General features: G+C 36.6%; 1 protein-coding gene across 7 annotated transcripts in view; it reads left to right on the top strand.

Annotated features, from left to right (window-relative positions):
• The window catches only part of KIDINS220 (kinase D interacting substrate 220), an 89,082-nt gene that overhangs the window by 23,323 nt on the left and 41,676 nt on the right, over nt 1-24,083 (top strand). For 6 of the 7 annotated variants that reach the window (XM_062573007.1, XM_062573006.1, XM_062573005.1 and 3 more), the window contains 14 exons: nt 2,163-2,261; nt 4,888-4,986; nt 5,688-5,786; nt 6,944-7,121; nt 7,694-7,858; nt 9,234-9,413; nt 9,780-9,945; nt 10,894-11,045; nt 11,905-12,194; nt 13,624-13,764; nt 14,381-14,624; nt 14,789-14,877; nt 15,590-15,734; nt 19,637-19,799. In XM_062573007.1, the coding sequence (XP_062428991.1) occupies nt 2,163-2,261; nt 4,888-4,986; nt 5,688-5,786; nt 6,944-7,121; nt 7,694-7,858; nt 9,234-9,413; nt 9,780-9,945; nt 10,894-11,045; nt 11,905-12,194; nt 13,624-13,764; nt 14,381-14,624; nt 14,789-14,877; nt 15,590-15,734; nt 19,637-19,799 (2,210 nt within the window). Of the gene's footprint in view, nt 1-792; nt 843-2,162; nt 2,262-4,887; nt 4,987-5,687; nt 5,787-6,943; nt 7,122-7,693; nt 7,859-9,233; nt 9,414-9,779; nt 9,946-10,893; nt 11,046-11,904; nt 12,195-13,623; nt 13,765-14,380; nt 14,625-14,788; nt 14,878-15,589; nt 15,735-19,636; nt 19,800-24,083 lie in introns of those variants that run through there. The other variant, XM_062573008.1, reaches the window with a different exon arrangement.

Genomic DNA, 24,083 nt, shown 5'->3' with positions numbered 1-24,083 from the left:
ATGAGTATGTGAGCGTATGCAAATTTGAGGATGCAGTATTTTTGTGTGGCGCTCGTCTTTCTGGTATCCAGGGATATTTTTATATAGTGCTATTTTACAAGTATGTTAATTGGCGAGTGCTGCTGTTTAGTATACTTCGCTGTAAAGATAAACAAGAAACTAAAATCTTTTTTCTAAGATGAAGCTATGAACTGTTACTTAAGGTTTTTATTCTTTTTCTTTGGATTCATTGAATTATCAATTTTTGTTTTTTACCGTATGCCACAGAACTTATCAGTCTTGTGTATTTGTTTGTCATATCTGTAACATGAGACTAATATGGAACTAACTTGCATACCTTGGTTTTCTTGTGTATTAACATATGTAATAATGATGTTAAAACTGTGGAACATGGGATATTATTACAAACAAAAGAAATATATTCTTCATTCAGTGTCTACCTTCATCTTTTACAATGACACTTTCTTTTTAGGAATCTTCTGCATATATTAGAGAGAGAATAACAGGGCATATAGCAGATATATTGGATTAGGGTAGGGTATATTAGATGAAGATGTTAAGTCAAGTAAACGTAACTTTTGACAGGTGCACTGTGTATCTAAGCTGCTGTTGTAATACTCCGTGGAGGCAGTCAGTACAGGCAGTGACCAGAGCGTGAATCGACTTGCAAATGACTCAAGCTTTTATTCAGTTGCCTTTGCAGAGGTAACTTGGGTTGTCCATGGTGCCACCAGGATATTCATGTTTTTCTGAAGTAGCTGATACCGAGCCCCATGTGCCAGGGCATAAGGGGAGCTTAGATACACACACGAAAATACCTAAATTTAGTTGTCTGTGTCAAGGTGAGTATTTTATTTTAGAGCGGTAATACAGTTTTGAGGTGGAATTCCTAGTTGTCCACACTTACTATAAATTGTTTGGCATCATAGAAGAACGAGGAAAACCTCCCAATACCTGTTTTATAATTTAAAAACATGACTTCTGGTAATTTTTTTCCTGTATTTCAAATGTCAACTAGTGTATTTTCAGGTGGTTTCATACTGAGCTGCGGTGTTGTGTGTAACAAAATTTAATCTCAAGTATTTACCAAAACAAAACTTAAAATACTTCAGAAAATACATCGCTTCCCACCTCTTCTCTCACTAAGTTCTGCAACTGTCCATCTTTCTGCCCATTAGAAATGATAAATCACAACTTTCAGTACAGCTTATATTCCAGAAATACGTCAAGTAATGATTAGTCTCACTTTCAGATACCAAAGTGGATTTTTCCGATAAGGAAAGTTTCTTGTTTGGTAGTCAGATATGCAATGACTGTGATAGGAAAACTCTTCCCTAGCTTTCAAACTGAATTCCACAGTTATGTTTATTAATATTTATTTATTTACTGTGTACTGTGATTTTCAGAAAATCGTGTATGTCCCCTTTTTTTCATCCGTCTCATGTTTACTAACTGGATTGCATGTATTTTTCTTATTTCATCATAGAAGTAGTATTAGGTAATTTCTCGATTTCGTGTGCTGAAGTTCTGACATTTTAAGTAGCCACTATGTCAAAATCAGATGATTTAAACAAAATTACAACTTTGTTTCACATTTATATAACCCTGTTTACTACAACAAATTATTTTTAATAATTTATATGAGTTATTTGAGATAAAGTTAGCCTTTTGTTTCTAACACCATAGCATAACAGGATAGTGGTCAAAGGTGTGTGCAAAAAAAAAGGAACTTCAGGATCTTCTGTTAGCTAAGAAACAGCTAAAGCAGACAGCAGATGACCTTGACTGATTGTAAAGAGATTATTGTGGGCGGCTGGTCTTACTGTGAATGTAGAAAGCTGCTGAATTTTTCCATATTCAGTTATAATGTGCTTCCTCTTTTTCTAAGATAATATCTCAAGCTGAACTCATATTTTAGGTGTTTGTTTTGCCATAAACATATACTATTTTATTTGGGGAAAAAAAGATTTTTTCCGTCATATGCACAGTGCAAGCAAACAGGGATATAAATAATTTTTTTATATCTTTCTTTAAAATGACTTTAAGTTTCTGGATGAGAATGAGCATGCTGTATGTTTAGAGACTGTAGTTTGTTTCATGATATGCTTCTTTCTGTCACATAGTGTTAACTCATCCCTGATACTTTTTCACAATTTTTCCAGAGTGGAGATACTGTGCTGATTGGAGCTGTTAGAGGAGGTCATGTGGAAATAGTGAGGGCCCTGCTCCATAAATATGCTGATATAGACATTAGAGGTCAGGTAAGTACAACAATGTAAATGTTTGCATGTTCTTAAGTAGGATGAGAATTTGAAAACCAAACAAATTACACAATATTTCTAAAGCAGGGTTTTAAGAATTTGCTTGAAGTCTACTGTGTAGAGAACTCAGCTTCCCACCAAACTTTTTTTTAAAAAACTTTTTTAAAATCCTTTTTTTAAGATTTTTAAGAATTAAGATGTATTTAATTATGATGACTTATTAAACAGCCTTTTTTCCCCAATTAGTTTGTCTAATAAAAAAAAGAAAAAAATGTTAATTGAACTTACTTCACCATTGCTACTGAACAGGTTTACAAATATGATTTACTTTATTTTTAGTATTTTACTGTTGTTACTTGAGTATTTAATATTTTAGTTTAATACCAAAATTATATTAGAATATGAAAACCCTTCAATTATATCTATTGTCAATGCTATTTAGCCAGTTCTATTACTATGTTTGGTTTGTTGTTTTCTTTCAGGAAGTTTCTTTCCCATAGTAATCAGTATTGTCATTGACTTCCATATTTTCTACCTACCCCTCTGTTCTTTTCTTTGTCTTTTGTATATGGTATTGTTTTTTTCTTCCACTAAAACCTGTATTCTTCAGCACAGTACTTGCTTTTACTGTTACATTCAGCTTGCTTTCTTTTTATTGATTTTTTTACTGTTATTACATTCAGCTGAAACACACATTTTTTGCCATGTTTGAACATTAGACTTAGTAGTTACTAATAGCTACAAAGATTTATTGCACAGTGCTGATGCAAAGCCTCTTTGAGAAGACAAGACATCCTTTAGTTTGGAGGAAAAGTAGCGTTTGAATCTTTTTTCTTACCCTGCCATTGAAAGCTTGAAACAGTATATATTGGCTTCTTGCTGACATAGGTCTGTAAAGTGGGAGCTTTTTATCATCTTGGTATGTAATAGAAAAACAGGAAGAAGACTGACACTCCTAGGAAGTGGAAGCTGTAAGCTTGTGGCTTCTGGCAGTGCAAGGATGACTCTGTCCCTATTTTCAGCTGTTAATATTGAGAATGCATTTGTGGCCCTGTTGACCGAGGAGGAGTAGGTACTATAGCAGGAAGATTCTTGCTTTACGCTTCAGATCTTCAGAGTAGGACCAAAATTATCAAGATTAGTGATAAATAATAGTGTTTTGTGACTTCCCCCTGCATGGTGCAGCAGCACTTGTCTGCTAGTGAGGCGTGCTTTTTTTTTTTTTTTTTTTTTTCCTCTCTCTCCTGGGAGATTTACTACCTGCCTGGAGCCCAGATCTGTGATGTTGCAGAAGAATTGTTGGGTCCTGTGTGGCCTTTCAACTACTCTGTTCCTTGCTGCTCATCAATGTGGACATCAGTGATTCAGCCAGGGGAAACCCTGAGTAGATAAAATGTGACTATAGGGCTCTGTGTGCCAGAATAGGGCTCAGGTGGTGTTCTCCTCAATCCTTCTGGTAAGGAAGAAAGGCCCTGCTACATGCATATGTGAGACTAGTGCCTGGCTGTGCAGGTGATGTTGGCAGCAAGGATTCAGCTTCCTGAGCCTGAGACCTTGTTAGAACTTAGCTGACTGAGGGGTGGGGGATGTGAAACCCATAAGACCAGAGAGGAAAGAAGTCTTGGATCAGCTGTGCTAAACTGAAGAGCAGGGCTTTTAGCTGAGTTTATGAAGCCCAGAGGTGGGAGAGGAAGTAACCAAGGAAGTAAGCAAGGGAGAAGATACAAGAGGGACTTCCCTCCTTAGAAGCAGGTGTGTGTTAAGAGGCTTTCCTTAAATGTCTCTACACAGATGACATCAGAGGAGTCTAGGTGCGGTCACTAGGCTGCAAGAAGACTACAGTCAGAGAGACTTCCTGGGATAGCGCACACAATTGGAAAAAATGATGGCATATTTGCAGCAGATCTGCAGATGCCAGTAAACGAGGTGGAATAGTTGAGATGATGAATGGGAAACTTCTGCTCTGGTGCTTTTAGTTGACTTCCATATCCATTCACTTTTACAGCTCTCCAGCTTGCATGGCTTGCTTTTTAGAAGATGACCAACCAACCCCTCCAGCACTCCATAAAAATTCTGTCATTAGGCTGTATTATACAGGAGAGAGGGATTTTCTTTTTTTTTTTTTTTTTTATAGCCTGGATGTGGTCATTAGCTCCATATTGTAATAGAAAAATTAAAAATGAGAAAAAAACAACCCAGAAACATAACTATTACATAATAAATGTAAAAAGACAGTACTCTGGAAAAAAAGTTGTTTTATTTCACTAGGTAAGTTATCTGAGTCATGAATAAACAAACACCTAAATATGGTTTTGGAAGATAAGGGGTTTGGAAACTGTTTCAAAGTAGGTTGAATCTGCTGGGAGTGTTAAAGTTTTTAAAGTCTTTAGGTAGGTTTTTAAAAACAGCTTTCTGTTCCTTAACCGAACTTTAATATGAGTGATTATATTTCTTTCCTCCCCAAATTGCATGGAAGTTTCCTTTTGTCGCAAACTGTGCTAAAATTTTGCTGTATAGTGTGCTGTTTTCAGTGTAGTGGTTGTATTTTATACTTATCTTTGCGATTTATCCAATTGAATGAAAGTACTATTAACATCTGATACGTTTTTTAAAAATCTTTTTATAGGATAATAAGACTGCTTTGTACTGGGCAGTTGAGAAAGGAAATGCCACAATGGTGAGGGATATTTTGCAGTGCAACCCTGATACTGAAACTTGTACAAAGGTAACTTAATTGTGGATATAATTTTATTTCATTTAATATCTGTTCTTTTCTTAACTCCTGTGTAACTAAGATCATCACACCAAATTCTGTTTTTGTTAACTGTGGAAACCACACGTACTGTTTAAAAAAAAAATCATTACAATTTACGCAATTTTATTTTCAATAATATGAATGTTCCCTTTGATAAATATCACTTTCTACTAAAACTCAGTACAGAATCTGTGGAGACTTTCCTTCAACAATGTTGATGTTAAATACAATAAAGGGTAGAAAGTAGGTGCTAGTGGAAAGTGAATGAGATGTCTGATACTAACTAGAAAGTTCTGACCGCTATTCATTGTGCTTTCAGGAATAAAAAAAAAAAAAATAGAGGAAACGTTTACAGCAATGAATTAACTCACCACTGTTCCAGTATCTCTTCTGTTCCAGTCTCTCCTCATATGCCTTGTATTTTATCTGTATTTTCTCCTATTCAATACTTACTAAGAGAAATGTGTTTTTTGCTGTGTGAGTCCAGTTGATCTTGATTACTGTATTTGTGATGCTTCTTTGAGAACATAGGCACTGAAGTGCTGTTACCTGTGTAATTACGTTTTCCGTTGAAAAAATACTTCTAAGGATTTAATTTGTTACACAATCATTAGTCTTGTGTTTGAATATAAACGGAAGTGTTGTTTATTAGGCTTACTTTTCACTTCTAGGATGGAGAAACACCACTTATAAAGGCAACCAAGATGAGAAATATTGAGATAGTAGAGCTCCTTCTGGACAAAGGAGCTAAGGTTTCTGCTGTAGACAAGGTAAAGAATGTTTGTTAATTTATTTTGGTATCTTTAAACCTTTTAGTTTTGCAGAATTTTGTAGTGAGTTATCAAGGCTGAAGCAAGAATAGTTTTTATCTTCATTCATTTTGTTTTGTTAGAGATGGGGTAGGAATCATTCTATTTTCTGGAAACCATTCATACCTTATGTTTTATTTTTAGATTTTGCACTATAACCTTGTAACTCTTACTATTATGAGGTTAAATACAAAATTAATTTTACAAAAGGAACACAATAATGAGATCTGAGTTTTCAGTTTTATCAGCCTTGTGACTTGTCCTTGATTTCTCCTTTGACCAAAATGAGATGGAGTTTGAGCCAGATGGAACTGGAAATTGCAAATGATTGCTTGTGTTCTGAAAAGTGTTAGAACTGCCAGAAATAAACAGTAGTTGGGCTGTGGCTGCTTGTTTTTGAACTTGACTATCCTGATCATTCTTGATCAAGTTAAGTTTGAAAAAGTTTTTCGGTTGCTTTTTGTTTGTTTTTGTTTTGCTGAAAGATATGAGTGTCCCAGAAAAATGGGACTGAAGTTAGAACTGGTTATTGTTCCATTTATATTCTTATAAGACAATTGTTAAATAAACTGATTTTTGTTTAGGTCAGATATGTCATTGTTAATAAAGTAACACATTTTGATTAAAAAAAAATTCCAGTATTTGGTATTTAATTATTTATGGGCTTGATTACAGATAGATCATACTTAGTCCATATCAGAAAGGCAGTTGCTTGCCTCTTGATTTAATTTTTCTATGGTAACAAACAAAGTACAGATCCATGGCTTAGCCTCCCATAGGCTAAATAATCAAGAAAATCAGAATACTTAAAAATAAATTTATTGCCACCATTAGTATTTTGAACTTTTGTTTGTATTAGGATACTTTGAGTAATATGAAAAGAAAAGCATCTATGTCAGGAATGAGAATTTAGTTTTGCCTTATCACATCTTTTTTAAAACTTTGGTAGTGCTGCTTTGAGGGGAAAAAAAAAAGCTTTTGTTGTAAGTCTTTAATGGTATTAAGAATTTCCTAAATTGTATTTCAAGTAAGTAACATCTGTATGATGTAGAATGTATGGTCCATTCATGATCTTACTAATTCATGTTAGGTACTACTGGTTTTTCACTTAATTGCAGAGAGGAGATACTCCACTTCATATTGCCATTCGTGGAAGAAGTCGTAAGCTTGCTGAACTACTCTTAAGAAATCCAAAAGATGGTAGATTGCTTTATAGACCCAACAAAACAGGAGAAACACCTTACAATATTGACTGTAGCCACCAGAAGAGTATTTTAACACAAATATTTGGAGCTCGTAAGTATAAGTATTTATCTTAGATCTAAACTTAGATTGACTAAAATAAAGCTTATTTTAATGAGATAATTAAAGGAATAATTTTCTTCTGTATTGTTTTCAGTTCACTTACAGCTTAGGAATCCAGTTTGTTCAATTGTATATTTAAGCCTGGAACAGTTCAGATTTTTTAAAATACTGTGATTAATGGGAGATACTAAAAAATTGTTAAACTCTTTGTCATTCTAAAATTCTAACATAGGTAGAATGTGTCTCTATACTTGATCTATGCAACTTAGGTTGATGGTTTTGTTTTTATTTTGATTTTGCTAATAAAACATTTGTTTTCTTCAGCTTACTGTGGTTGAGATTTGGTTTTGAGTCTTATGTACTAAACTTAATTTTGATATATCACCTCTACAAATGGTATGTAATTAAAATTCTTTTGAACAAGAATATACAGATAATAGCTATTAAGTGGGAAGAATATGTATAGAAATACAAGTAAACATGTCATGATTTCATGTATAGAAACTGTCATATGAAAAAAAATCTTAAAAAACCTCAGATCTATAGGAGTATCTGTGTTACAGGGCACTTGTCTCCCACGGAATCTGATGGTGACATGCTGGGGTATGATCTCTACAGCAGTGCTTTGGCGGATATTCTTAGCGAACCAACCATGCAGCCACCTATCTGTGTAGGGTTGTATGCACAGTGGGGAAGTGGAAAATCTTTTCTTCTCAAGAAACTGGAAGGTAAAATTTGACTTACAGATACTGATCCGTACTGTGGATAGCATTGCATGGGATTTACTGTTTACAACAGCCCTTGGTCCATGTAGAGTTGTATTCCATCCCTGTTTCTCTAGCAAAAGAATTTAAACTTTAGTATAATCAGTACTTCCATTGATTGGTTATTTATTTGTTTATACAGCATTAAGACAATCTTTGCGTATTGTTGTCTATTGACTTTTGGGCTTTCTTCAGCAGTAGATCTACTTTTTTATGTTCTACTGAAACTTCAATTTGGAATGTGACTTTTTTTGTGACAGATCAGGTTTAGATCTTCTTTTCTGCAGTACTTACTGTGCTTCCTACATCTCATTCATCTTTATTAGAAGTTTAAGAAGAAATTCAAGACTTTTTTTTTTTCCCTCAATACTGTATTTTCTCTGGTACTGATTCTCTTCCCCTCCTCCCCTTTATTTACTTAAAGCTTTTTGAACTTTCAGAAATGACATAGCTAAGGAAGCAAATCCTGTAATTGAAGAGCGTCATTGTTAACTTACACCATTCTAAATATTTGTTCATAGTAGAAATAAGCATCTTATTTAAAATTGAAGCTATTTCTAACAGAGGATATTTTCCTAAGATGCTTCAGTATAATTAAAAATATTTAACTGCTCTGATCTTGTTTTCTGTTTTACAAAAAAGACATATTGGTCAAAATGGGATCTCTCCATTCACTTTATTTACCTCATGCTCCATATCATGAAGAACAGTGGTGTACATTGTTTACTTATGATTAACTCTGCTATTTTTAAAAAGCCTAATAGTTCTCAGTATTTTCACGCTCTTCCTCAATCATCTTTTTATTCTACATTGTGTATTTTCTATTTCCTCTTTCAATAGATCCAAAATACGTTTTTCAGGAATTCCTGGTTGAGTATACATGAATAAAGAAACAGAAATAAATACTTAACCATTTTACATAATAATATATATGATGATTTCACGTATGTGGTGCTAATTTCAGTAATAGATTCCTTTTTTTTTTTTTTGGACAGGAAGGATTCCTTAGTGCCGTAAATGTGTTGTAAGCTATTGAAGGAGCATAGATAATGGCATGGCTTTAATATGCCTTTTAAAATAGAAAATCTGCAGCAAACAGTGCAGGAATTATATTTTGAAAGGTTTCATTCATTACATGGATGAAAACTTTTTTTCATTAATGCTTGAATCCCACTTCAAACAATATTGTCTTTTGTTTTTGTTGAAAATCAGTAAAGGAAAAAGTCACAAAGCTGAGGCAAAAAAGTACTTTTCTACAGAAATAAGGATAATTATAATACCTCTTTTGCTTTCTGTTATAGAATAGTTTAACATGTTAACTATTCTTTTTGTGTTTTAGATGAAATGAAAACTTTTGCAGGACAGCAGATTGAGCCTCTGTTCCAGTTCTCTTGGCTTATTGTATTCCTCACGCTTTTGCTGTGTGGAGGTTTGGGTTTATTGCTTGCTTTCACAGTGGATGCAAAGCTTGGAATAGCAGTGTCACTCAGCTTATTAGCAGTTCTTTATATATTCTTTGGTAAGTCTACTAGCTGATACAACATTTTTATGATGTTTTTAAATCTGTTTTTAGATTTCAGTTTTTTCTGTTTAGCAAAGATGCTTCTTGATTCAGAAAAATAGGAAATGTTTTTATAGAAAATAAGATCTCTGATCTTTCCTTGTGTTTTACATCTAATTTGTGGGAGGTCATTCGTGAAAACAAAGCAAAATTTTGTATGTAACTTCATTATTTTGCTTTTAATCCCATTTTTTAGCCATAACTGTTACTCAGTTATTCATTCAACTTGTTTTACACAATTCCACGCCTTACCCATTCAAATTTCAAGGTTTTTTCAATTGTGAATATTGATTCAAATGTATCTTTAAAATGTTTTGTTTACAGCTGTAATTTATTTTGGTGGCCGAAGAGAAGGTGAGAGCTGGAACTGGGCCTGGGTGTTAAGTGCAAGGCTGGCAAGACATATTGGATATTTAGAGTTGCTTCTCAAACTCATGTTTGTGAACCCACCAGAATTACCAGAACAAACCACTAAAGCTTTACCTGTCAGGTTAGTTGTTCCACTTATTTATGTTTAAATAAATAATTCACACTGATCTTCTCAGACTGTACATGTAAATGTGTATGTTTGGCTTCCAATGAAATACTGCTGAGATTTCTCTATAGAAAATAGTAGCCTTAGAAGAAGATAGAGTTAAATTTTTCAGTATGAAGGAACTTAGCAGTGTTTTGGGGGGAAGATATCTCTGTTCATGCCAAAAGTCAAAGAAGCAATGCTTTTGAGTAGTAGGGTTTTTTTTGTTTATTTGCTTGTTTTTACTGTCATGCTAATATAAATTTGTAACAGACAAAATATGAATTTAGTTTTCTGGTATAACTTTCCATATATTAAGTTTAATGTTCGTTTCATTGATACTGACCTTCCCCCACCCAAACCCCCCGCACCCAACCCAACTGTAATACCCCTATCCCCCACCCAAATTTGTCATACCTTCTGGTTTACCTGACAATAAGAAAACTTGTACCATGTGATTTATGGTTTTGTTTACTTCTGTCATTGAAGAACTTCTGTTTTAGCCTGTTGGTGGGTGTTAGTATGTGATCTTGTTCTTTTGTGTTTTTTTTTTTTTTTTTTTTTTTTGGTAATCATAGGTATTGAAAATGCATCAGAATGCAATTTAATAAAAATTGTGATTTTTGGGATCATAAAGATATTTTTTATATTTTTATTGCTGACTGAGGTACCATTAATAATGTGCCTATTTTTATCTTTTTTTTTAAAAAAATCGAGTTTTGGGTCAGAGAAGTTGATAAAAGGAAGAGAAATAGATAAATAAGTACTTCTTCTTTTTCATTCTCTATATGAAATTCAGTATTTTGCTTTTTATCCTACTTGATTTTCTGTCTGCAGATACGCAGGAAGTTTTTTATTCTGGTTGCCAGAAAATATTTGAAGCTTTCTAATCTATATAAAATACATATTTTTTTTCTCTTTCAGATTTTTATTTACTGACTACAATAGACTGTCCAGTGTAGGTGGAGAAACTTCATTGGCTGAGATGATTGCTACCCTCTCTGATGCATGTGAAAGGGAATTTGGTTTCTTAGCAACAAGGCTATTTCGAGTTTTCAAGACAGAAGATACACAAGGTTTTATTATCTGAATGACCTTTCTGATTATTACATTTCATTACACAGTTACCAGGAATTCTGTTTTTCACATTATAAGCTTTTTGAAACAAACTTTTAACTGTGCAGAAGTTCATATCGAATTAGGAGAATATAGGGGAAGCTTTACATTGTCTTAGACAAAAAAGTGCCTTTTTTGTAATATCAAGATAATACTTTCCCTTAAGTATAGTTGGAAGTGTTAATGGAAATGAGTATTTGTATTGCATCCTTTTATATGCAATGTGGTGTTTTCCTTAGCAATAAAATCATTGTCTGTTGAGTCAAAGTGAGGGTAAAGTATACCTTTGTGTTGTGCTAAGAGAAATTCTCTTCAGTATATTAACTTTTTTCATGCAGAACTTCTCCACTGTTTGTAAAGGATTTAGTATGTAGGAAAGGTCAAGTAATAATCTCAGGTGTTAGCCTGTAATTTCAGTTTAGTTCTCCAGTGTCATTATTATTATCATGTTTTAAATTAAAGCCAGGCAGTTACCTAAATCGATTTCTTAGTTTATTTACCTAAGTACACTTCACTGACACATCCCTCAAAAGGGAAGACCTTACTGATGAGAATCCTTCTTAATAAAGATTGTTTGCATCCAGTGTTAATGTCTTGAAACAGTGGAAGTAAACTGTAGATTAAAGGAACTTCTCTGCTTCATTATTTTCAAGAATGTTGGCAAAGTGAGACCTTATTTTTACAGTCTGTATAGATAGATAGTAACATTGAAGTAACCTTTTATGCAAGCTGTTATTTTGTGAAAGTATTTAGGATAATAACTGTTATATTTTCCCATAAAATTTGCATTCTTTTTAACGGGAAGTACTTGTTTTATAGGTAAAAAGAAATGGAAGAAAACTTGCTGTCTCCCATCCTTTGTGATTTTCCTATTCATATTGTCTTGCATAGTTTCTGGGATTGCTCTGCTGGCGATTTTTAATGTAAAACCAGCAAACATGACAGTGAATGCTATTCTTATATCAGTTGCGTGTGTTGTTGGTTTGGCCTTTATCTTGAACTGTCGTACCTGGTGGCAAGTGATGGATTCAGTTTTAAATTCTCAAAGAAAACGTCTTCACAATGCAGCCTCCAAGCATCACAAGTTAAAAAGTGAGGGGTTCATGAAGGTAAGAATTTATATGAATTAGCTGCTTACAAAACAATAACAACAAAGAAAACCCCAAACCCACACTATGAACTTGGAGCCTTTTTAAGATGTGGTACTATTAATTTCATCAGGCCAAGTCTCTCAACAGTAGAATAAGTTTTGGCAAGTTTTTACAGAAGGGAACATTTCTGTTTCACTGAAAGTTATACTTAGTGTACATGATCCATGTTTTCTCAAGTAGGAATGTTAACTTTGGATTATATTTTCAGTTTCTAATTTTATTTTTGTTAGGAGGAGAATATTAAGAAAACAGTTGTTCTAAATTATCTATATTAGGTTAAAGCTTACTTTCTATCGTAAGACTAGAAAGAGTAACTTCTGCAATATTTTAAAGGTGAAAAAACATGCCTAACTGGCTCTCTGCAAGACCTCTTCACTACGAAAAGATTGCTAGCATTGAAAGGAGTTCAAATATTTCATGAAAAATGGTAGAAAATACTATTTTGTTGGGTTGCACGTAGCTAAACTGTTTCTAAAAGCAAAAAAAAATATTGGAAGAATAGCAGAAAACATCAGGCTGTCATCAAATGTCCTGTCTGCCCCTATTGAAGATTAACTCTTAACAGCATGACAGTCACTTCTGTAGATTGCAGATAATGAATTGTACAGCTTCTTCAAACATTTAGGTAGCACAAAACCCTTTATCTGTATCTGTGTCTCATTATTCATCACCGATTGATTTTTGAATGGGACTCAGACATTAAATAGTTAGGCTTGCCCTTTGCAATCAAAGCAGAGAAATGGGCATTTCCAGATTGTGATTCCTGCGACTTACCTCTTCTTAATTTGCACATTCAAGATGAATCTAGTGATGAATAAATCAAATTTAAATGTATTAGGGCAGATGAATTCTGCCTTTACTTCTTTATAGAGGACGGTTGTTATATGTCTAATTTGACATTGAAAAATATAAAAATCTTCAGATTATAGGAGTGTGAATCATGAAGAGAAATGACTGAGCATGAAAGTAATGAAAGAAATAGCTTGGATGGAAGGCAGGTACAGAATTTTAGTGCGTGTTTTATACAAAGCAGTTTTGTGGGATTAGTAGAAGCTATGGATTCTATTTAGCCTACAGTTGAAGTACTCATTTACAGTACAGAATACTACTTTATTTCTCAATAGAATTATAAAGAATTTAAGGACAAGATGTTGCATTAAAGTGAAATATACTGTTTTGCTGTATGTTTCTTGGTATGTAGAAAATAAAAATGATAGTTTAGGACTATTTCACTTTAGGGAGAGTTCAGTATTTATAAACATTTGTTCTTCTAGTCTTACTGAAGTATTTGGGATAGGCAGCAATCTGTAAAAGGAATTGCATGCTTTTTTTGTGAGGTTTAAGTACTGTGGAAATGTCTTTCCTTCTTTGATTTTCATTTTCATAGGTTCTGAAATGTGAAGTGGAATTGATGGCCAAAATGGCAAAAACTATTGACAGCTTCACTCAGAATCAGACAAGGCTTGTTGTAATTATTGATGGATTGGATGCTTGTGAACAGGACAAAGTTTTACAAATGCTTGATACGGTGAGTTGGATCATATTATGAGGTGATCTCTCTAGTATTCTGTCTTCCGTAAATGGGCGCAGCTACTACTAGTAGCCATGTATTTGCTATAGGAGGAAGATAGATATACAGAGTCTCTCTGTATTATAGTCATTTTCTTAATGTTCTATGATAGCTGTAATGCTAAGCTTCAGGGCTTTAAACAACTGAGAATAAAGTCCCAATAGAGCTGTAAGACTATACATGTTATACCTATTGTAATATGTTTTAAAATGCTAAGATGTAAATCATTGAAAATTTTATCTTGCTAAAACAAATATTGTTTGGAGAGTTTTTCATACTTTACTTCAGGTGAAAAATACTTAAATGCTTAACATTTGCATGGGATTAGGGCATTATTGCATAATATTTTCTTGATGATGACTTTTTTATAACTGCTTCTGATAATGTGTCAAGTATGTTTATTTTTAACTGTAGACAAGTACCTAAGAATAGATACGGCATACTGAAAAAAAGAGATCTCTGTACATCCCTTGTTCTTTCAAGTTTAAACTAGGACAAGATGAACATAAAATGTTGAGTCAAGGGTATCAAAGTGACCACAGTTAACAAGGCTTACTATCTGCTTTCTTAACAGGTACGAGTCTTGTTTTCAAAAGGCCCATTTATTGCCATTTTTGCAAGTGACCCACACATTATTATAAAAGCTATTAACCAAAATCTTAATAGTGTTCTGCGTGATTCAAACATAAATGGACATGATTACATGCGAAATATAGTCCATTTACCTGTCTTTCTGAATAGCCGTGGGCTTAGTAATGCAAAAAAGCTGATGGTAGCGTCAACAACCAATGGAGATGTTCCTTACACAGATAATGCAGGTAAGGTTGTACAGGAGAATTATATGTAAGTTATAAAAACTAATGCTGATAAAATCTGTTTTTTAGAACAAACTGTTTAAATAATTGGCAAATCATTAATGATATTTTATAGCTCAAAGAATTTCATAGGAATGGAGAAAAAGCCTTAAAATTTTCTTTAATAGGTTTACATGAAGAAGTTGACAGGAGAGTTTCTCAGAACAGTCTTGGAGAGATGACCAAGCTTGGTAGCAAAACTGCTCTTAATAGACGGGTGAGAAAGATTTTAGAGTAAATGGAATACTGTTGATATCTTTTACTTTTCTTTTACGTTTTTCGCTATATCAGCTTCAAAGACTTAAACGGACCTTTCCTATGAAATTAACACAGATGATCCATGTAGGAGTACCATCTTGTAAAATCAGTAGATTGATACTTTACCAGAGGGGAAGACATTGGATCACTAAAGCATTCTGTTCCACAAATACTTAAAATCAGGAATGGTTAGAATGTCCAAGCTCTCTGCAAATGCTGAGATGAGGCAGCGTTTTGTTAGTAACTATTATCTGTGTATATATGTATTTTTTGAATTTCTGTGTATAAGCCCAGTATCATCTGATCTTAGGCTGTTGCTACAAGGGGCAATAATCAAGCAAGTCAAGGAATTTGGATTATGGTGCTAGGCTTTTACTGCAACATGTCCACTACACTTTTTCTTGCATTATCTTTTCTGTTCTGTCTTCCTAGCTCTATATAATACCAGAAAGTTGGTCAAATAAAATGCAGATACCGTGTGCATATGATATTCTGATTATTACATTACTAAAGCAAAATCTGGTAAATATTTTTATAGTATTTCAGTTCAGCCTCACAGACACTTACTTACAAAGATTCTAACTTCACAAGCAAGTAAAATTGAAATCTTCCAAATAGATACAGGTTTAAGACACTAATCAGTATTCCTTACTTCTCTATTTAATTATCAGGATACTTATCGAAGACGACAAATGCAACGTACCATTACTCGTCAGATGTCTTTTGATTTGACCAAGCTTTTGGTTACAGAGGATTGGTTCAGTGATATCAGTCCTCAGACCATGAGAAGATTGCTTAATATTGTTTCTGTGACAGGTGAGTGTGGCACATGTTTGTGCACAGTAAGTAGTACTGTCTTTAGGTTGATTACAGTTCCCTCACATTCAGTTTTTAGTGTGCAAACTAAATGTAATAGGTCAATCAATTTACTATCAGTGTGTACCAAAAACAAAACTTCAGGCATTATTCTCAAATCTGTGTTGATTTTGAAAATCTTTGTTAGCCCTCGAAGAGTTCTTGTTTCATAAAGTATGAACAGGTGGGTTCTAAACTATTATTTATTATAAGTACAATAAAAAAAAAGTCTCATTGAACTTGGTGGTTGTGATCAGTGGTATGAGGTTCAGCTGATCACTAGTAGCCAGTTACTAGTGTGTCCTATTTGAGAGGGGTCAGTACTGGGGCCAGTACTGTTTTGATATCTTCATTTGTGACCTGGATGATGGGACTGAATGCACCCTCAGCATGTTTGCAGAAAATACAAAGTTGGGAGGAGTGGCTGATGAACCAGATGGTCATGATGCCATTCAGAGGGACCTCAGCAGGTTGGAGGAATGGACAGAGATGAACCTCATGAAGTTGAAGAAAGGGAAGTTGAGTCATGCACCTGAGAGGAATAATCCTGTCCTGATGTACAGGCTGAGGCCAACCATCTGAAGAGCAGCTTGGCAGAGAAGGCTTTGGGGGTCCTGCTGGACAACAATGTGCCTTTGTGGCAGATAAGTCCAGCAGCCTCCTGGGCTGCATTAGTCAGAGTGTTGCCAGCAGATTGAGGGAGGTGATCCTTCCCCTCTGCTCAGCCCTGATGAGGCCACATCTGGAGTCCTGTGTCCAGTCCTGGGCTTCCCAATACAAGGAGGACATGGAGCTCCTGAAGTGAGTGCAACAGAGGCCCACAAAGATCCACATCTGTCATATGAGAGCAGTCTGAGAGAGCTGAGACTGTTTAACCTAGAGAAGAGAAGGCTTGAGAGGCTTTTACAAATTTTTGTAGAATCTGATGGGAGAGTGTAAAGAAGGCAGAATCAGCCTGTTTTCACTGGTGCCTAGTGACAGGACAAGAGGCAGTGGGTACTAATTGAAAGACAGGAAATTCCACTTAAATGTAAAAAACCCAGTTCTTTACTGTGAAGGTAATTGAACACTGGAACAGGCTGCCCGGAAAGGTTGAGAAGTTTCTGTCCTTGGAGGTACTCAGAACCTGAATGGATGTGGTCCTGGGCAGTCTGCTGTAAGTGACTGTGCTTAAGCAGCAGCTGGTACGAGATAATCTCCAGAGGTCTCTTCCAACCCCAACTATTTGTGATTCCGTGAAATTTTTTGAGCTTAATGTGGTATAATTTACCAATAATACTAACAATAAAAGATTATGTTAAGTAGCTTGGCTTTCTAGGATAACGCTTAGTACTTAGGTTAAAAAAAAAAAAAACTTAATTTTCTAATGAGAGCTGTATCACTTAAGAGAATCTTATGAATAAAGCTGTTGCAGAAATACTGCAACTTGTCCTATGCAGATAAAACATGAATTCAGCCGGCTTGACATCAACTTCAGCCTCAAGTGAATGTAGTTGTATTGGCTGCAGTGGGTGCAGTTAAGAAGTCAGCCTGTTGTGGTTCCATGGCACATAGCTGGAGCTAATTAACTTGCTGCAACCATCTCATGTCCCTTAAGAGTGTTTGCTTTCCAGTAGGTGCACAGAGTAATAACACAGGCTGAACTTGAGCTGAGCCCTGCAAATCCATTCAGGTTTGTGGAGACCTGCTTTATGACCTGGATGAGGGGACAGAGTGGCTCCTCAGCAAGTTTGTTGATGATGATAAACTGGGAGGTATGGCTGATACACCTGAGGGCTGTGCTGCCATTCAGAGAGACCGGAACAGGCTGGAGAGCTGAGCAGAGAGGAACCTCCTGAGGTTCAACAAGGGCAAGCGCAGAGTCCTGCACCTCGGGAAAAATAACCCTGTGCACCAGGACAAGCTGGAGGCTCACGTGCTGTAGAGCAGCTCTGCAGAGAAGGCCTAGAAGTGCTGGTGGATGATAAATTGACCATGAGCCCAAGAAGGCCAATAGTCTCCTGGGGCGCATGAGGAAGAGTGTTGCCAGCAGGTCGAGGGAGGTGATCCTGCCGCTCTACTCAGCCCTGGGGAGGCCTCATCTGGAGTACTGTGTCCAGTTTTGGGCTCCCCAGGACAAGAGAGACATGGAGCTCCTGGAGAGAGTCCAGCATATGGCTACAAAGATGATCAGAGGGCTGGAGCATCTGCCCTCTGAGGAACGGCTGCGAGAGCTGGGCCTCTTCAGCCTGGGGAAGAGAAGACTGAGGGGGGATCTTATCAGTGTGTATAAGTACCTGAAGGGAGGGTGTCGGGGACAAACTCTTCTCAGTTGTCCCGTGTGACAGGACAAGAGGCAATGGGCAGAAATTGAAGCACAGGAAGTTCGGCCTGAGCGTGAGGGGGAATTTCTTCCCTGTGAGAGTGACAGAGCACTGGCACAGGTTGCCCGGAGAGGTTGTGGAGTCTTCCTGTCTGGAGCTCTTCAAGGTCCGCCTGGCTGCAACCCTATCTAACATGCTCTAGGTGACCCTGCTGAGCAGGGAGGTTGGACTGGATGATCTCCAGGGGTCCCTTCCAACCTGATTCTATGATTCGGCAATATCACCGTTGAACTTAATGTTGCATTTCTGGGAGAACTTACTTCTAGCATGGCCCAAGTCAGTGGAATTGGTTCAGGTTTATTACAATGCCAAGATGATGATCATCATGGCAGGAAGTGTGATACGAGGACATAGGAGTATGTCTCTGAGCTAAGACGAAGCTCTGGCCAACCAACTGGGGTGACACTGAGCAGCTGGTTGTCTCTGTAGTTGCATTCCTATTGCTTGTGTTGTTTGGATTATGCTAATTTTCTTTCACACATATTATGACAAATTTAATGTAAATAGTTCTTCTAAGTAAAATAACTCATGGCATATCTTTATTCCACTATATTAGTGCTGGTAATAATTAATAAAAGAGCTTTAATGTCTTCCCCCCGTAATCTTTACATGTAGTGATCGTTTATATGTGATAATAGATGGAATTCTGAGCTAGTCTTTCAAATAAATGTGCAGTCTCTTAGCATGTCATTAGAGTTTGTAGCACAAAATGTCTGTTTCTGGCAAATTATAGTGTGGATGTGAAAGTATACCAAAAGCACAAACTGTTAGTTACCGGATGTAAAAATAGAACTGCAAAAACAGTTTTAGCTCACAATATCCTGTGGTTATGTATGGTAACTCCATGAAGAACTTCGTGAGTAGAGCCTTCAGAATATTAATTGTATATCATGTCAACAATCTTAATGCTGTTTTAGCAAAAAATTAGTGAAACTTAAAATACACAAATTATAGCATTGACTTGAATCATTCATTCTTTTTCTACCTTTTAAAATGTGCTTTACTGTTACGCCTTGCGTTATTAACTGAAAACTGCCTGTTATTTACAGCTTTGAATTTAGCTTTATTCACTAAGGTGGCAGCTGCATCTTTACTTGCTTTGACTATGATAATTCATCTCCCACTGTACAGCAACAGTACTAACATAGCTTCCATTTTTAAATTGAAAATTCAGTGCTGTGTGAACTTCTGTGTTGAGTTTTGTAGTAACATAACATTTACTTCAACAGGATGATGGTAATTAATGTTTAACTTGGAGTAGAAGTTGACAGTTTTGGAGAGTTTCATGTTTTGACCAATATCTACAAGAACTCTTATTAGATGGTCAAATTATATTTTTAGATGTGCTCTGAGGTGAATTTGAACTTAATGAAATACCAGGAAGTTCACACATCAGCTTAGTGGATTTAGCTGCTATTTTGGCAAAAAGATTTTTCTTTTGAAAGATACAGACTAAAAAATTGTTGTTTTTTTTTTTTCCTCCTTCTGTGTTATACTCAGGTCGTTTATTGAGAGCTAATCAGATCACATTCAATTGGGATAGACTGGCTAGTTGGATCAATCTCACAGAGCAGTGGCCATACAGAACATCGTGGCTCATATTACATCTTGAAGAGACTGAAGGTGTTCCAGATCAGCTGACTTTAAAAACCATTTATGAGAGGTAGGCATTATTCTAGCAGTTGCATACACCTTCAATGATTAAAACCTTATTGGTTATTAATAATTATTATAATGAATAACATGGCTTTCAAACAGTTACCAAGCTGTAATCTAAAATTCCTAGGATCTTACTCTCTCTTAACTTTCAGCAACTTACTAACTTTTAAATAGCTTTCACTGGTAATTAATGCACTATTTTAAAATGTGTGATTTTTCTTAAAAATAAAGAGAAGTATACTGGAATTATTTTACAGATAGCTAGTTGTGCATCTGTCTCCTCCCTCTTGATACAATTTTTACCTCCACCTTGGCTAAATTGTAAGAGCTTCTTTTCTTTCCTAATTAGTTTGCAGACCTCTGTTCAGATTTCTCTGACATTACTGGTTAAGATCTCAGAAGGTTCACAAATGTTTATAGTGGTACATAGTAATTATGTAATATTAAGTGATCTAATCTAAATGTATAAGAACACCCTTTTCACTAATATTAACTACAAAATATTTGATTTTATTTCTTCAACCTACTGACAAATTGCCTAACTTTCTTGGTCGATATCTCAATCCTTTTGTGCATACTGGGTACTCTAGTAGTTATTTATCTCCTATGCTTGGCTTAGGGTGTTTGGAAGATGTTAGCCTCTTGCTAAGTAGAATACTCTTTACCCAGTGAGGCTGTGTGAAGTCTTTATGTACTTGTTACAGACATACACCTGAAACTAGTTTGTGGAACTCATTACTGCCATTGATTATTAGTGACAAAAGTAATAAACCTCTTCAGAATGATCAAAGCCTAAAGCCATCTTCAAAGCATTCCACTTTGTATGTGTTTTCTGAGAAATAAATAAAGGAGAGATTAAGAGATCTGAATCCTCTTAAAAGGATACTATTTCTGTATAAACTAAGATTAAATCTGTATTAAGCTGACTTGAAGAAAAGTATGGGCACAACTAAATGTGAATGAATTGCTTGGATTCTGGATTATTTGCCATTAGTATAGACACTCAGGCTGCTGCTGTGGCGTGTATCAGAATCTATTAGTTCAGATGCAGAGTCGCATGACTCCTACTGTGTTTTTTTTCGGAACCAGATTGTGTTTGGAATACAACCATTTGAGTGGAGTGACAATTCATGGTAGACTTACAAATTTATTTATAGTATATAAAACTAGGCTTTGTAATGTGAAGAACTCTGTGTCAGAAAAGGGAAGGTGATGATGATTTTGAATAGTTCTGTTTATATTCTGTGTGCAGCACCAAACAAACAATGAGAAGGAGATAGCGTGCCAACATCCAGGATTCTCTGTCTTCAGCAGATAATACCGATAGTGCTCTTTAATATGAAAATAATTACAAGAATGAATTTATTTTACCATTTAACCATAAAAAAATACATTTATCATAAAATAATAAACATTACTGCATGCCCAGGAAGAGAGTTGATGTCCACCCAGCTCTGTTGAGCCTGTGTAAGGAACGAGTACACAACTCCTCTGTTTTAGTGACAGAGATCTGATCTATTTGGTACTTTAGGTGACCATATTCAGTGTGTGCTGAATATAAAAAGTTCTGTGAATTCTTCTCTGAGATTATTTGATGCTCTAAAAATTCTGTTTTATCTAAAACAGTCTTTTCTATATTGTCATTATTCTTTATCCACAACTATTTGAAGTCATTTGACTTTGAAGGGTAGTGTCTTCCATATTAGTTTATTTTAGTTCCTGTTCTAGAACTTCACTTCCTCTTTTTTAAAGTGTTCTGGTTTATAAAGCAGCTTCCCGATTTTTGAGTCTCATGGGTAGATACCAGATTTTGATGATTTTATAGATTCTGCTCCAGTACTGTGTTCATGTAACTTCTTCCCCGTGTGCACTGAGTGCATGACAAGTGGTAATAAAATCTGTATTGTTTTACTGCTGTACCTTTGGGAGCAGATGATAACCAGCGCTTTAGTATAAATACAGTTTGTGTTGTAGAAGGGTAATTCAATGTAATAGTTGAACTTGGTACCTGTATGTGTTACATTGTTGTGCCAGCAGATGGCACTAAGACAATAACTGTTTTACAAGTGTAGTTCAAACAGCGCTAGAACAGTTTGTTCTGTTGTTTTGTGGCTTAGGATATTTTTTATTCATGATGTCAATGATATTTTCCCTAGATATTATTTGGAATAATACTGAAAAACAAAGCAAGTATTACTTTGACAACATACAAAAATGTATAGTCAAATTTAAAGAATCAAGTACTCAAGCATTAGGAAAGGGTAAAATAAAAATAACCTGCTGTTAATTTCTTTCTGTATTATGCATTATGCTATAAGTTTCAGATGATCTTGAACTGCCCCCCACCCCCCGTGCCCAATAGGATTACTCCTTTTTGGTATCTGGAATTAATTTTGCAGACTGTGTAGTGCAGGTTATGTAGTAAGAGGGTGGACCATTTTCTGTCACATCTCAGTGCTATCTGTTGTAATTGAAGAGCATATACTAAAGGAAAGAGTTGTGGTTTATTTATTTATTTTCAGGAAAAGTAAATTGTACAGATTAAGAGCTGCTCCAGAACTATTTCTGATGCTGGACTATGCACTTATATCACAGAATGGTTGAGGTTGAAAGGGACCCCTGGAGATCATCCAGTCCAACCTTCCTGCTCAGCAGGGTCACCTAGAGCATGTTAGATAGGGTTGCAGCCAGGCGGACCTTGAAGAGCTCCAGACAGGAAGACTCCACAACCTCTCCAGGCAACCTGTGCCAGTGCTCTGTCACTCTCACAGGGAAGAAATTCCCCCTCACGCTCAGGCCGAACTTCCTGTGCTTCAATTTCTGCCCATTGCCGCTTGTCCTGTCACACGGGACAACTGAAAAGAATTTGTCCCCGACCCCTTGACACCCTCCCTTCAGGTACTTATCCACATTGATAAGATCCCCCCTCAGTCTTCTCTTCCCCAGGCTAAAGAGGCCCAGCTCTCGCAGCTGTTCCTCAGAGGGCGGGTGCTCCAGTCCTCTAATCATTTCACTGGACTCTCTCCATGTCTCTCTTGTCCTGGGGAGCCCAAAACTGGACACAGTACTCCAGATGAGGCCTCCCCAGGGCTGAGTAGAGCGGCAGGATCACCTCCCTCCACCTGCTGGCAGCACTCTTCCTCATGCGCCCCAGGAGACCATTGGCCTTCCTGAGCACTAGGGCACATTGCTGGCTCATGGTCAACTTGTCGCCCACCAGCACTCCCAGGTCCTTCTCTGCAGAGCTGCTCTCCAGCACGTGAGCCTCCAGCTTGTCCTGGTGCACAGGGTTATTTTTCCCGAGGCGCAGGACTCTGCACTTGCCCTTGTTGAACCTCAGGAGGTTCCTCTCTGCTCAGCTCTCCAGCCTGTTCCGGTCTCTCTGAATGGCAGCACAGCCCTCAGGTGTATCAGCCATTCCTCCCAGTTTATCATCGCCAACTTGCTGAGGAGGCACTCTGTCCCCTCATCCAGGTCACTGATGAATAACTGGTGAACAAGTCTGGACTCAGTACTGAGCCCTGGGGAGCTCCACTAGTTATGGGTCTCTGAATACACTCTGCACCACTGATGATGACCCTCTGAGCTCTGCCTTTCAGCCAGTTCTCAATCCACCTCACAGTCTACTCGTTTACTCTAGACTTCCTGAGCTTGCCTAGGAGGCTATTATGGGAGACAGTGTTGAAAGCCTTCCTGAAGTCAAGGTAGACAGTATCTGCTGTTCTTTCCTCATCTGCCCAGCCAGTCGTTCCATCATAAAGGCTATCAGATTGGTTAAGCATGCTTTCCATCCATGCTGACCACTCCTGATCACCTTCTTTTCCTCCACAGGCTTGGAGATTATGTCCAGAGCAAGCTGTTCCATCCCCTTTCCAGGGCTGGAGGTGAGGCTGACTGGCCTGTAGTTGCCTGGGTCCTCCTTCTAGCCCTTTTTGAAGACTGGAGTGACATTGGCTTTCTTCCAGTTCTCCATGACCTTTCAAAGATAATGGGAGAGTGGCTTAGCAGTGACATCTGTCAGCTCCCTCAGTATTCATGGGCCCGGATGGGATGCACCCGTGGATTTGTGGATGTCAGGTTTGCCTAAAGGATCTCTAACCCGATCCTCCTTGACCAAAGGAAAGTCTGTCCTTTCTTTGGACTTCCTCCCTTGTCTGCAGGCTCTGGGATTCCTGGGGGCTGCCCTTAGCAGTGAAGACTAAAGCAAAGAAAGCATTCAATAACTCTGCCTTCTCTGTATGCTTTGTGAGCAGGGCCGCTGTCCCGTTCGGTAGCAGGCCCACGTTTT

The sequence above is a fragment of the Rhea pennata genome, chromosome 3 (assembly GCF_028389875.1).
Source record: "Rhea pennata isolate bPtePen1 chromosome 3, bPtePen1.pri, whole genome shotgun sequence".
In the NCBI taxonomy this organism is placed as follows: Eukaryota; Metazoa; Chordata; class Aves; order Rheiformes; family Rheidae; genus Rhea; species Rhea pennata.
The sequence above is the reverse complement of the archived record's forward strand: the minus strand, read 5'-3'. Positions and strand labels throughout refer to the sequence as shown.